The sequence below is a fragment of the Nuphar pumila genome, chromosome 17, assembly GCF_984573655.1.
Source record: "Nuphar pumila chromosome 17, dmNupPumi1.hap1.1, whole genome shotgun sequence".
NCBI classification, from domain to species: Eukaryota; Viridiplantae; Streptophyta; class Magnoliopsida; order Nymphaeales; family Nymphaeaceae; genus Nuphar; species Nuphar pumila.
In genome coordinates, this window is record NC_143265.1 from 79,319,158 (window position 1) to 79,334,802 (window position 15,645).

A 15,645-nucleotide genomic window follows, 5' to 3' on the forward strand; every position below is an offset into this window, starting at 1 on the left:
CAGTGTAATATACATTCCGGGATATCTCATCTGGAGTATGAGAATCTTGGATATCCGGTCTTGGGGAGACTGTGAGGATACAAAAACTCCGTGTGCGTTGTTGCCCCTGAACCCGATATTGAGGTTCTTCTCCTGGCCACGGTTTTAGGGAGAATCCGCCACTTTACCCGGGAGTGGTGTGTTAGTCACAGCTGTGAGTTTATGGTACCAAGGAAGTGGCACTTGTGGGCGTGGGGTGTCCCTTGTGTCCCCGACATTAGATGTGGAGGTCTAATGTTCCGATGGATGGTGTTGTTTCCTGATATCGGTCGAGGGCTAAGTTGGAACCCAGAGATAAAATACAAATTGTGTGTTAAGCTACCTTGGGAACCTACTTGACCTCGGGGTTTGTACCCGTTTGGTGTATCCGCGGGCCACGGTAATTAAAAAGAGGAACTTAAAGATGTGTGCATCTAATAGGGCATGCATATGGAAAGATGAAACTTAAATGAAAGATAACAGAAGAAATCATGCATTGCACATAATCATGCATTTTTCTGTTATGCATTAGATCATGCATGTTTGAATCATTCTTGATATCATGACATCATTTGGTGGTTGCATACGCTTTACTTCGTGAAATCATGCTGAAAGGTTGGTTATTTAGTTGTTGATATATGACACTGTTTACTGTTATTGATTGGTGAGTAAATGAAATCATTGGTAGTTATGAAAATTTAGATGTTGAAAATTTTATATCTGCGCTCACTCAAATCACTGCATGAAATCTTATCCATGTTCTTTCTCTCATCTGGTTTCTTTAGAAGTAGTTGTGCTCAGAATTTTGGTTCTGACACCCTACTTTGTTGGTTTTTCACAGGAAATGGTGAACAGTAAAGTTGGACATGCATCTGGGGATGGATGAGTTATACTTGGACTTGTCAGCTTCAGTAGAGGATATTGTGGCTCTTTCTTTTGTCTTTCAGTTCTTTTAAATTCTGCAATTGTTACTTTATTTTCAGTTGAAGGAAACTTTGTCTTTGAAATTTTATTACTCATTAATAAAAGAGTTTTAGTTGGTTGATATGGATGATAATTGCAACTTCGTTTGTGGTGTGTGGTTATCCAACTGAAATTGGAACTGTAGGGACCCCAGGTCTCTGGGAAGTTTTCCGCAACTCTTAGAAAAAAAAAAAAATTTCCGCATTTTTCAAAAGTAGGAGTTGGGGTCGTTACAAGAGAGAGGTTTGGTAAAAAAGTCTGTCAGCTGGTACTTAGATGTGACGTAGGGCAGATCAATGATTCTTTAAAGATATTCCTCTTGAGTATAGTAGTAGTCTGTCTCAATGTGCTTTGTTCTTTCGTGAAAAGTGTTGTTGGCAATGTCGATAACGCTTTTATTGTCACAATACATCTTTGATGCTCCTTGAATCTTGATTCCCATATCAACCAACAATCTTCTTAGCCACACCACCTCCATTGTGGTTGTAGCCAAGACTCAATACTCAAATTCAGTTGAGAAGATGGAGACCTGTTGCTTTTTGCACCTCTATGAGATTAATGATTCACCTAAGAAAACACAACAACTCGTGGTTGAGTGTTTGTTATTAGGATCTCCTTCCCAATCTGCATCAGTATATGCAAGTAAATCTAGTACAAACGATGAAGACATAAACAAGCCTCTAGAAATCAGATTTTTTAAATATCTAATAATTCATAAGACATCTCCCATGTGAACAAATGTGGGAGCGTGCTGAAAATGACTAGCTGTGTGTATAGCTTGTGTTGTATCAGGTCTAGTAATTGTTAAGTAAGAAAGTGCTTTGATAAACTGATGATAAGGAGTTGGATCATCTCGAGGCTCCTCATGATCAATTTTCATTTTGATATTTGTTACTTCAGGAGTGTCAACCTTTTTGACATTTGATATACTGGACCTGAGAACAACATCAAAAGCAAACTTAGACTAAAATAATAAATACCCTCCAGGGGAATAAGCAACCTCTATTCCTAGGAAGTATCATAAAAAATCCCAAATCAATCATTTCAAAACTAGCTTTAAGAATTTTTTTAATTCCCTTTATCTCCTCCAGTGGTTATCATATCGTTAATATAGAGAAATAAGATGACAATATTTGCATTAGAATTCTTTACATACTGCTAAAATACATCTCTCTCTCTCTCTCTCTCTCTCTCTCTCTCTATATATATATATATATATATATATATATATATATATATATATATATATATATATATATATGAAATACACGACAGGGGTATTTCTATCATTTAGGGGTATTTCTGTCATTTTGCATAGCTGTTCTAGAAACAACCATTTATTTAATTGGTTTTTTTTCCTTTTTATTTTTTGTAATTTTCTTTTTTTATTTCTTTTAAAGCTCATGCATAAAGGGCCTCACATAGAGCCGTTGGGACCCCTAATGGTCACATTTGTAACCATTGGGGTCTCCCAACGTCTCTATGGGGAGCCCACTAGGTCTCTCCTTTTTCCCCCTCGTTGTGTATAAATAGGGGTGACCTCCCCTTGTAATTCTTAAGGCTCTTTGAGCTCCTTTTCAATAAAGTCTCTATTTTTTATTTGTAGGTTTTCGAAGGATTCTTGTATTGTCCCTTAGTAGACTATTTCTATATTCCCTCTTGTAGGTTAGTGCTTGTCCATCATTGGACCTTGTGAATGCATTAAACATTCTTGTTATATATTTTCGCATACTTCATTACACATACCTGCATCAGAATTCTTAACAAGCAAAGTTGTGTCAGTTAAACATGATCTAAAGTCTATATCAAGGACAACATTGCTATATTTATCATACCAAGCTTTTAGAGCTTATTTTAAGTCATACAATGCCTTTTGTAGACGAAGAGCTTTCCCTTGCGCTATTTTCATGCTTGGGGGTGCCTCCATGTACACTTCTTCTGTAATATTGTCATTTAAAAAAGCATTTTTAACATCCATTTGTTATATGAACCAATTTTTAATCGAAGCAACTGCAATGATGGTTTTAACTATGGTCATGTGGGCAACGAGTGCAAAGGTTTCTTCATAATCCATTTCATATTTTTGTGTATATCCTTTGGCGACTAGCATAACTTTGTATCTTTCAAGTGTTCCATCATTCTTGGTTTTTATCTTATATACCCATCCTATGAGTTTCTTTCCCTATGAAAGATCTTGAATAGAAGTATGAGCCTTTTCTAATGCATCTAGTTCTTGTAATGAAAATAGCGGAAGCACTAATAATCCAAAAAACTCTTTAAAAGATTCAAACAAAGAGCCAAGAACACAAGCACGTAAAGTGCATAAATAACCCACTAAGGGGTAAAATGTCTAAAAGCCAAAAATATATTGAAGAGCGAGATAGAGTGGGCTGAAAAACCCTTACCACACAAGAGGGAGAGCCCTCTTTTTATAGAGGAGAAAAGTAGGAGAGAGAGGGACCACTTAGGGCTCCCTTCTAGTTGTTGGGAGCCCCAACGGTCATATTAATGATCGTTGGGGCCCCAACGACTAGATGGTGGGTTTCCTAGTGGTCCTATTACATGGTTTAAAAAATAGAAAGAAAAAAGGAAAAAGAAAGATAAAAAAAAAAAAAAAAAATAAAAACCTAAAAGTAAAAATGTATAGAATAATTATAAAAATACCCCTATCAGGTATTTGGATGTATAATGAGAAATAAATAGTATATATATGTATATATATACTTATATATATGTATGTATATATATACGTATGTATATATATATATATATATATATATTTATATATACACATTTTAACATGCCTCAAACTTTACGAGGAGAAGACCGAAAGTTTGTCAAGAAGAAACATAAAACACAGAGTTGAAAGTGTAATACCCGTGAATTTTATCAAACAAATAAACTTGAAATTTATATCCTTAAGCTAGTATAATGATAATTCTATTGTTTTAATTGATAAATCATATTTGGATCTTCGATATTGGATCCCAACGAACATCTAATAATAGAGGTTGAAATTCTGTTTGGATCTTTGATATCGGATCCTCAATGTCATGTCTAGATTTGTTCCAAACAGTATTTGGTGGATCCGCGAGTTTAAATTTGATCTTTAATGAGAGAAATCTTATATAGAGTCCATAATGGTTTATTGGGATCCATAGTACTTTATTAAAAAGCGTACCAAAATTTTTATAGTGTTTCGGAACCTTGGGTGGATCCAGATTTTTTTGGTTGGATCCATAAATGTATTGGGTCATGGACCCATATCATCCATTAGGACGTGGTCCAACTCAACAAATTCAGATCCGTAGATCCTGCTGGTTTTAGTTTGGACCCAAAGTTTAAACGGGTCACCATGAGGGCGACCTAAATGAAAAAATAAATAAATTTTTAGAAGATCCGGATCCGGATAGGCCCAAGCGTGGACCCAACGAAAGGTGGGTCACGGGTCACGGGTTCGGTCGAACCAAACCTACACCCGTTCATGCGTTAAAATGAACAACAACTATGCCTTCATCCTAAAATAATTGGGGTCGGCGACATTCTAGGTCTTCCACATGAATCCTTCTCCTCCAATCATTTCTATCCAATGTCATGTCGTCGGTGAGGTTCAAAGCATTCATATCCTTTCCTATCATCTTCATCCAAGTCTTCTTAGGCCTACCCCGACCTCTTTTAACTAATATATTTTCCCATTTCTCTATCCTTCTAACTGGAGCATCATTAGGCCTTCGCCGAATATGTCCAAACCACCTTAAATGATTCTCTATCATCTTATTTTCAATGGATGCAATGCCTACCTTGTTACGTATCTCCTCGTTTCAAATCTTATCTTTTATTGTATTTCCACATATCCATCGCAGCATACATATCTCAACTATACTCATTTTTTGAATATGATGTCTCTTGGCAGCCCAACATTTTGTACTATATAGTAAAGCAGGCCTAATTGTCGTCCTATAAAACTTTCCCTTCAATCGCAATGGCATTCTACGATCGCACAACACTCCAGTTGCACTTTTCCATTTCATCCACCCAACCTTTATCCTATGATTTACATCTCCATCAATTTCTCCATCCCTTTGAATGATAGATCCCAAATATTTGAAACAGTCATCCACCGGTATTTCTTACTCACCAAGCTTCACTACACTCCCATCGTTATTCCGTTGCTTACTAAACCGACATTCCATATATTCTGTCGTACTCTTACTCAACTTAAAACCGCTTGCTTCCAATGTCTGTCTCCATAATTCTAACTTAGCATTAACCCCAGCTCTAGACTCATCAATCAAAACAATATCATCAGTAAACAACATACACCACGGCATATTTTCTTGAATTGATCTCTTAAGCTCATCCATCACTATAGCAAATAGGAAAGGGCTTAAAGAAAATCCTTGATGTAACCCAACTGTTATAGGAAAATTGGTTGTCACCCCTCCACAAGTGCGGACATTGGTTACTACTCCTTCATACATATCTTTAATTATACTAATGTACTTTGAGAGAAACACCTTTCTTCATCATTGTCCACCAGAGAACGTCCCTAGGTACTCTATCGTATGCCTTCTCCAAATCAATAAAAACTATATGCAAATCTTTGTTCCTCTCTCTATATCTCTCAATAAGTTGTCTAAGAAGATGTATAACTTCCATAGTTGATCTTTCGGGCATAAAACCAAATTGATTCTCCAATATCATGACAACCTTCCTCAACTTATACTCAATCACCCTCTCTCAAAGTTTCATAGTATGACTCATGAGTTTTATACCATGATAGTTTGTGCAATCTTGTATATCACCCTTATTCTTATATAGATGCACCAAAGTACTCTTTTTCCACTCATTAGGCATCTTATTTGTCCGCCAAATCTTGTTAAAAAGATTTTTCAATCATTCTAAACCTTTCTCACCCAAGCATTTTCAAGCCTCGATAGGTATACTATCTGTCTTTCTTGATTTCATTTTCTCCGAAGCCTCTGCAATTTCTTTCTTTTGAATCTTGCGCATGAAGTCACGATTCATCTCATGAAAAGGAATGGATAAGTCTCCAAGAGACTGAGCATGACTTCCATTAAATAGCTTATCATAATAATCTTTCCATCTCTCCTTGATCTCCTCATCTTTGACTAAAACCCTTTGCGTTTGATTTTTGATACATCTAACCATACCTAGATCCCTTGATTTCCTATCTCTCATCTTTGCAAGCCTATAAATATCCTTCTCGCCCTCTTTGATGTCCAGCTTGTCATAAACCTCCTTATATACCTTATCCCTCGCGTTTAAAACTACTTTTTTAGCTTCCTTCTTTGCTATCATATACTTCTCCAAATTCTCATTATCACGACTCTTACTTAAATTTCTATAACACTCTAATTTAACCTTAATAGCTAATTTGAAATCCTCGTTCCACCATGATGTATCTTTACCTAGCGGTGCACCGCCTTTAGACTCACCCAATACCTCCTTAACCACCTTTCTCATGCAACCCGCTATCTTATTCCACCTTGATTCTGAATCCTCTTCGAGACACCAATCAGCTTCCTTAACTACCTGCTCTACAAACATTCCTTGTTTAGCTCCTTTCAGTGCCCCCCACTTAATTCTAAGATCTATCCTATGTCTATCCCTTTTGCGGCATTTTCTAAATCTAAGATCTAAAATTAAGACTCTATGTTGTGTAGCTACACTTTCTCCCGATATAACCTTATAATCGATGCAACAACCCGTATCTCTCTTTCTAAGTAGGAAAAAATCTATCTGACTCATATTAACCCCACTTTTAAATGTTATTAGGTGAGACTTTCTCTTCCTAAACCAAGTGTTGGCTAAGATCATATCATAGGACAAACCAAAATCTAAAATCCTTTCTCCACTTTCGTTTCTTTCTCCTGTACTATAGCCTCCATGGATACTCTCAAATGCATCCCTACTAATGCCTACATGTCCATTAAGGTCACTGCCGATGAAAAGCTTTTCTAAAACTTTCTTGCTGTGTTAAAATGAAAGAACGAAAAAAAAAAAGATTCATACCCGATAAAACTACGTTAGGGTTCATTTTTGAACCCTAACACAACAAGCGAAAGGGGCTGGGGAAAGGTGTAGCGCAGGCGCCGGGGTGGGGGTAACGACCCTTCCGTTTCGGGGGCCACCCTCCTATAAATCCCCTCTCTTCTCTCTTCCTCTCACTCTCCTCTCCTCCCCGTTTCTGTTTCTCGCTCTCTCTCACTGTCTCTATGTTCCCCTCCCGGTCTCGATTTCTCGCTGCGGCAGCCACCATCATCGGAGTCGGCGACCCTCCACCCGCGACAGCAACCTCTGAGCACCGGAACAGGTAGGATCGATAACTTTTCTTGTGGGTTATTGATTGAGTCTGGGTGTGTTTGGGTTGGTCACGACGAGGAAAACTTCGAATGATGAAGGCCACGGCTAACCCTAAACCGAGAACCCCAATTTCTTGGATTGGGGGGGGGGGCAGATTTTCTGATAAGGGCATATGCTCTGACTTCACCACAGTCACGATGTTCTTGTTTTAATTTCATACATCTTGGACTCGGTATGCAGTGGGAGTATAACCAGAGCATGCTTAATGCAGTCTGTGACTGTGTTTTTCTGTTTTGATTCTATCGAGTTGCCTATTTTGTGCATCATGCTGGTCACACTCTTTAAAATCTATTAGTATGAGAGTATATTGTCGATGTGCATGGGAGTTTTGTTGTAGTTGGGTGGTATCGGTAGGCCTATTATATGAGTTCGAGCATTGGTGACTTGTATTCAGCATAGAGAATAATATTGTGCATTGATTTTTGCATGAGTAGGGTGAAATCTTAGGGTGTTCAATGTGATTAGTGCACTTTACTTTGGTTATTGATAGTACTTGATATGTCGGCAGGCAGAATTAGATAACTTGGCTGGTGATTGTGTGTTGTGCTCATTTTTTTTTCCATGTTGTAACTGGGATGAAGGGATGAATGGAATATGAATGGATTGATGTTGTGCATGTGTGTGTATTTTTTTTTTAGCTTATTATAAGTTGTTTACATGTAATCGTTTGACATGTACTGATAACAAACTCAAGCTTGATATCTGTGACTCCGTTAACAAAATTTATCATTCTTGAAAGTAGGCTGAAGTGGCAAACACAACCACTGGTTTCAAAGAGGCCAACCGGCACACTTATGAGCTATGTCACATGGGTGCGGGTGCGGGGATTCGGCACTTCCAAAAAACTCAGGTGCGAGGGTGCGGCAGGGGCAAAAATGTAATATATATATATATATATAAAGAGGGTCGGGGAATAGGCGGGTTTTTTTTTCCAAATTTTGCAGCTGTCAGTAGCTGACAGACTGTCAGCATAATTTGTTTTTAAAAAAAATTCGAAGCCCATTGGGGCAAATTTTAAAAAAAAAAAAATCCCAAAAAAAAAAATGGACCTTAATGATCCTGGGTGCGGTCAACGCACCCAGGATCGGGTTGACCGCACCCGGTGCCGCACCCGCACCCGCGTCGACGCGGCTGCGGCACCCTGCTAGTCGAATCCCTGTGACATAGCTTATGAGCTCCATTGATGCTATAATTTGTCCAACATTTGATGGTCAAGATATATTCAGGCTATATTGATGTGTCAAATTTATAACGGAATGATGCACAAAAACATTAAGGCCACAACAAACCTATAAGAAAACTGAGTTCTTGAAACTCTTGGGCATTTCAGCATAAAATATTAAAAGAAACCAAGATTGAGGATTTGACTGAGATAATATATAAGATTTGTACAATTTCACAACCCAACAAAGAGGAAAGATTGGCTTGTAAGCTTACTTTAAATTATGTTAGCTTAGCCGAACTGCAAGTGAGATACTTTTATTTCTTTTAGGCATGGTGTATCTGATCATGTTTTTATTATTGACTGTGTATTCTTAGCATGAGTCTGGGAAATACAACATGCTTATTTTAGGTTATGTTTGCTGAATAGTGCCTGTTATTTTATGTGAAACAGAGCATGCTTAATGTAGGTTGTGTAGTAGCCGAACTGCATTGGAAATTCATGTATTTCTTTTAGGCATAGGGTACCTAATCATGTTATTATTATTGTCTGTATTTTAGCAAAGTCTGTAAAATATGGCATACATACTTAAGATTATGTTAGCAAAATGGTGTTTGTTATGAGGATACTCTACTTCATATCAAATTCACATTAATCTGATGCTCACTGCATAGTTAGCTGCCTATTACGATGATATTCTGTATTCATAGAAAGCTACACATCAAGCTGGTACTTAATGCCTTTTTGATGCCTATTATGAGGTCGTTCGGGTTACTATTCAGTTGCATATGAAATTAATGCCTATATATTGTTTTATTTTTCCTAATTTTCTGCGTATGGCAAAATTGCACAATGAATTGTGATAACTGACCACATACACCATTGTTGAACGTACACAGAAGCATGTGTATGCTTAAGGTTGTTACATTGAGTTCAAATATATCATGGTGCACTTAGTGACAATTGAATATGTGCCTTCTCGCGAGTGGGTCGTTTGAGAAACCTTGCCTAATGGGCAATATTGGTTGAATACCCGATGCAGGTACTTGAGTTGTTAACTTGTGTGCAATGGCAATAAAACTAGTGAGAAACTTAAATTAAATTTTGTGTGAGTCTGACTGGTTTAAAGGTACCGGGGCATCCGTGTTTGACTGGTTTAAAGGTACCGGAGCACTACGAGTGGGTTTGTGCAATCAATATGAAAAAAATGGAATGTTTATACCTTGGTAAAATGGCTAAGGTTGGGGACTACTACTATGGTAGTAGGCAGTAGTTGGGAGAAATTGCCTCTATACTTCGGAAAATTTAAATAAATGAAAAGATCAACCCACTCAGATTCGGGCTTACCTTGGAGAGGGTAGGTGGTACAAAACTCCGGGGCTATGTGTTTAATGATTTCGAGCAAAAATGACTCGTTGGTCCCCAGTCCTCGGAGTTGGGGGGGACCCAGACTACCAATGCGTCCTAGGTGGTATCTCTTTGTTCTTCTGCAGAAGTTAGGGATGCATCATGTTTTGGTTTGGCCTTTGAGAGGTTCTCTCGGCTACTGACCGCTCCCTTGGGATTTCAGTTTCAGTTAGAACGTTCGGGTTAATAAAATACCTTTGAATAATACACCCCTGAATATTCTTTTCTGAAATGGTTGCCTTGGCTCGCGTGTACCCACGAGATAAATAAAAATAAACATTAATTAGAAACATTTTTTATATCACTCCGTGTAGAATTACTAGATTTACAGTCTCACAGTTAAACAATCATTTTAGAATGTATCTCTTTACTTTTAGCATGTTGCAGATTTGGTAACATGTGAGATATTTGATTTTTGTTAATGTGTAGTCGTTAGCTAAATGATGTGCATGTTACTGTTGTTTCTTTTACTTGTTCTTGTATATGCTGAAAATCACACACGACACCCACATCACATAGTTGACACATGATATACCTGCAAGAAAAATTACAGTACTTCCTACTTAGACAGTTGTAGTATAATTCCTATATATTTATCATTTTTCAGGTGAAGAATAGAGTTTATGAGCGACTGTGGGATGAGGCTTCGATCGAGACTTTGGATTTACTGTTCCCGGGATAGTTTGAGTTCATTTTTATTTAGTTGAACTTGTCATTAAAATTCTGATGTTATTATTCATTGATAATGAAATAAAACAAAGGAATGGATGAAGACTCAGACAATGTTTTTCTTTATTTTTGGTGCATGAACAATATTAGATAAAGGAATGGATGAAGACTCAGACAAAGAAATGAGGACGTTGCCTACGTTCGAAATAGGGTGGTGAGTCCCATCTCCAGTTACAATATTAGATTTACCAAAATATGGGGTCAAAGTAGAGAACTTATCTACATTGCTAGTGACATGAGTTGCTGCCCCAGAGTCTACATACCATATTCCATCATCATTCTGTTTCAAGTTCAAGTTGGCCATTGCAGACAAGAGAAGATCCTTAGCATCATCACTGACCTGAAAGGTACCTACAGTTCCTGATGTGGCAACATTTCTATGGTTTTGCATTCTGTTACGATTTTGGGGGTTGAACCAACAATTAACTTTGATGTGACTACGTTTGTTGCACTGGTAGCATGTGAGAACACTCTTTGAAAGGCCGGCAGTGAAATTTGGCGTAGGTAGTAACCCACGTCCACCCTGGATTTGTGCTCCTCTGCCACGCCCCCCTCTATAGGAGAGATCTCCTCGTGCTCGATCAACAGTCATGCCTGAGGCAAGAACATCATGCGTAGATGATTGCTCTCTTTAAGCATCTGACATGCTTTTCAAAGACATCTCGTACTGGAACAATTTAGCACGTAAATCCTCAAAATTAGGCAACGTAGGCAAGCACAATAAAGAAGTGACAAGAACACGATACTCTGACCCTAGGGCACTCAACGTCTGTTGCACTTTTTCTTTATCTGACACTGAATATCCGACAATTGCTAATTGATCTGTGATGCTTTTGACTTGATTTAAAAATTCAATAATGGTCATTGACTCATTTTTCAAAAGCTAGAATTCACGCTTGAGAAATAACACCTTAGCCTCTGATAGCTGAGAGTAGGACTGAGCTAGAGTCTCCCACAATACTTTAGTTGTGCAATCATCAGAAATAGAAACTAATACTTCTTGTAACAATATGGAAGTGATGTACGCGATGAGGGCCTGATCATGCTTTATCCAAGCAACAAATACAGGGTTGTGAACGATGTTTGGCAATCCTCCTTCCTCTTTTGCTTCTTGTGTGATAAACTCTGGAGGCACTGAAGTTGAGCCATCCAAGTGACCTGAAGGATCTTGACTTTGAATGAAAGGAGTAATCTGCCTTTCCCAAGTCAGATAGTTATAGAGACTAGCTGCCTCAGGAAATTGGAAGAATGACCAGAGTTGGCAGAAGTATCCATTTACAGACCTTGGAAATTTTATATTTGAAGTTAAGAGGAATTAAGAACAAGAACAATGACTTTGAAGAAAAATCTGAAATCGAATCAGTGAAGCAAGTTCGGCGTGACTGGTTTCAGATTTAGTATAGGACCAGAATAAAGAAGAAAACATGAGATAACCTACACGACACAGTCGGCTAGTGAAGGAGAACAGAGATGATAGAGATGTAGTTATTGATTTTAGGGCTCAGTCAGAAGAAAGACAGAAATATATGAAGATGGGGATAGACGCAGAGACATAAAATTTATTTTAGGGTTTAAAAAGAAAGACAGAGGATGTCACGACAGATTTTTAACTGCAGTAGATCTGAAGAGAAGGGAACGACAACTGATCTGAATTTTATTTCAGATCTGTTGAAGACACAACAGATCTGAATGCGTTTCAGATTTGCGATATGAATAGTGGACCTTTAGCAGACGGAGATCAAAGAAGAAGGAGAAGGCGACAGGAGACAGATCGCGACCTGTTGGCGACCAGGAGAGGTCGAAAGGAAACAGGAAGAAGAAGGAAACTGAAAGACAAAAAATAGAACGTGACCTGTTGACAGTAAGGAGAAGTCGACTTTTCACGTCACTGAGCAAGATCTTTTTACGCCCAGAAGTTTTGCTCCTCTGATACCATGATAAAACTGCTGATGAATTGACGTGCTCTGTTAAAAAATCAAGAAAGAGTAAGGAGGAAGAATAGAGCTTTCTGGGAATCGACAACTTCTGTGTGTTCCTTTCTTAATGGTTGTGGTAATCCATCATTAGACTTAATAGGGTTACAATTCTTTTACACGGACGAAAGTGCCCTGTATTAGTAATACATATTACGTTAGAATATAAAACACGTGAATGGCTATGGATTATATGGATCCTTTATTGGATCCATATCTGATCCATATTCTAATAGTAATATCACTTATAGATTGGATTCCTATTCATGCTTAAATCGTTGGATCAAATGCAAAAAAATTAGATTCCAGCAATTCCTATTCAGGCTTGAATCGTTTTGAATCAGGCAACTTTTAACCACAAAAATATAAAAAATCGACACATTGTTGGTATGAGAAACCAATAAGCAAGAAAATAAAAAGGACATGAAGAGAGACTATAAAAAAGAACATGTAGCGAGAGAGAGAGAGAGAGAGGTAATATCTTTTTCTTCTTCCTTTCGGCAGAAAGAGAGGGAGAGCGAGAGACAAGAGAGAGAGAGAGAGAGAGAGAGAGAGAGAGAGAGAGAAGGGAGAACATGGAGAGCGAGAGACGAGAGAGATTAGGGGAGAAAAAGAGGGAGACCCCGACCCTAAATGGGGCCTCCCTCTATTTATCCCCAAATTGGGGTCAAATGGGGGCTTTGACTCCCATTTGAAGCCCCCATTTGACTCGATATATATGAGGCGTGCCTCGCCTTGAGGCGTACGCCTCAGGTCATTTATGCCTTAGACATGCACCTCAAGGCGAGGCATGCTTTTTGTGCCTTGAGGCGCGATTTTAACAACACTGGTCAACATAGTTATTTTTTCATAACAGTTTGTAATATATAACAAGGGATTGATAGGGCTGATCAGAATAAGACTTGTATTCTCAATGCCTCCCTTTCTTACTCTACCCAAATCATTCCAACAACCTTTTAAATAATCAAATAAGGGTTAAAGTAGATACATGAGCCATTTAGGCAATAGACAAAAACATTTATTACCTGGTAGCTGACATGAGTGTTGTTGTTTGATACATATGAGTATGAAGTATCGGATACTGCAAGCCTTGAAAAACTAGGTACATGTTTATGGGACCATATTTTCTACAGTCGTTTGTAGGTACAAATTCCTCCTCTTTCTATTTTTTTCATTTTTGGTAGTTTTTCATGAAATTAATCTTACAGCAATCCCCTACTACATTGGACACATGCTGAATCTATCTATGAGGTCTGATTGGATGAAAACAATCTGCAATGGTGATCCAGAGGCATTTGTACCTATTAACATTTGTAGCAAACATTTTTCACACACACACACTCTTATATATATATATATGTAGAGAGAGAGAGAGGTCAGTGTCCAAGCCATGTCTTGGAGTGTCAGTTTCGGTGTTAGCGTCCAACTATGTTTGACACCGGCACTTCAGCCCTCACAAAGTGTCCAACATAGCCGAAGAACCAGCTCATGGATCATGGACTCCATTGGCCAACCTTTTGAATTTTGACAGATTAACAGTTCTTTCAAGCCTTTGCGTCTTTGATCTTTTTTTTTTAAATGTAAATATGTTTTCGTGTTCTAAGATTCTAAAAACCAGGTTTTGAAGATTTACGTCATACTTTATAATTTTTTATCTTTTTCCATGCTAACTCATTTATATTTACTTTTCATTGTAAGTTTTGCCTTCAATTGAATTCTATGATTGGAATTAGTGCTTTATATGCTCCAAATCAGTGTGTTCCATGGTTTTTTTTCAACTGTTTATAATGTTGAGGCACCAGTCTATGGCTTAACTTGTAATAACTGCCACTTAAAAGAACCACTCATGACTGGTGAAGAACAAATGTCCTCATGAACTGTTATTCAAATCTGAACTATGTCTACTTGGAGCAAAAATGGAGTTCATGCAATCAGAATCATACACATGCTATGTGTTACATACAGATGCATTTGTGCTGATGTCTGAATGATCAGTTGTCTCTTACAGGTGTCCAAGCTGCTTACTGGGGAATGCTTGAAGAGGGAAGGATAAACCAAACTTCTGCTATTCTATTAATGCAATCTGTTGATGAGGCACTCGATGTCGTATCTAGTGAACCTTTATGCGACTGGAGAGGCTTGAAAGAGAATGTTCGTTTCCCAAGCTACTATAAATATCTCCAGGTCAGCCGTTTGCCGCAAAAGCTGGTCACATATTTCACGGTGGAGAGGTTGGAGTCTGCCTGTTATATATGTGCAACATTCCTCCGTGCTCACAGAATTGCAAGGAGACAGTTGCATGATTTTATTGGTAATAATATTCACTGCCATTTTGTGTTTTTGGATGTAGAGAATCTGTATGCCGTTTCTGTAATGAAATACAAAGAAATGCCTCTTAGAGTCTTGCAAAATACACAAGTAGGAATACCAGTGAGGACCACTTATGGGTCAAGATACGAACACAAGCACAATGCCACTAATGGGCAACACCAGCATAAAAGCTATGTATTTGTATTCCAAAGAGAGCTTGAAGCATGCATACAACATGAAGGGGATTACTCTCCTTTATATAAAGAAGATAGGACATATAGAGCCCTTGGGAACCACCCCAATGGCTATAAATATAGCTGTTGGGGAGGTCCCAACCAATGTTGGGAAGCAGAAGCGGGAACTGATGCATTTTAAAATGTATAGCAAGTGTTAAATTATGTATATCAATGTACATATATATATTTGTATTCTGTGTATGTAAACTGAGATACCCATCTGGGGTATTTCAATAATTTCACCTATGTAATAGGTGTCAGTCCACTAGGGACTGACTCATCTTTTTCTATTTTTATTTTTCTGTTTTTTTCCTTTGATATGGTGCTCCATAGCGTCAGCCCACATCAAATAGTTGGAGTTGTTTAGCTTGAATGCAACTACCGTCATGGATTTTTTTTTGCCCATCTTGATTGAGAGAAGCAAGGAGTCTCTTTCTTTGCAGTCACGATCTTTGGAGAA

At 38.0% G+C, this 15,645-nt stretch overlaps 1 protein-coding gene across 2 annotated transcripts in view; it reads left to right on the plus strand.

Moving 5' to 3' along the window:
- Positions 1–15,645, plus strand: part of SOS1 (sodium proton exchanger, putative (NHX7) (SOS1)) — a 204,677-nt gene that overhangs the window by 158,276 nt on the left and 30,756 nt on the right. For both annotated transcript variants that reach the window (XM_089992855.1, XM_089992856.1), the window contains one exon: positions 14,648–14,950. In XM_089992855.1, the coding sequence (XP_089848981.1) occupies positions 14,648–14,950 (303 nt within the window). The remainder of the gene's footprint in view (positions 1–14,647; positions 14,951–15,645) is intronic.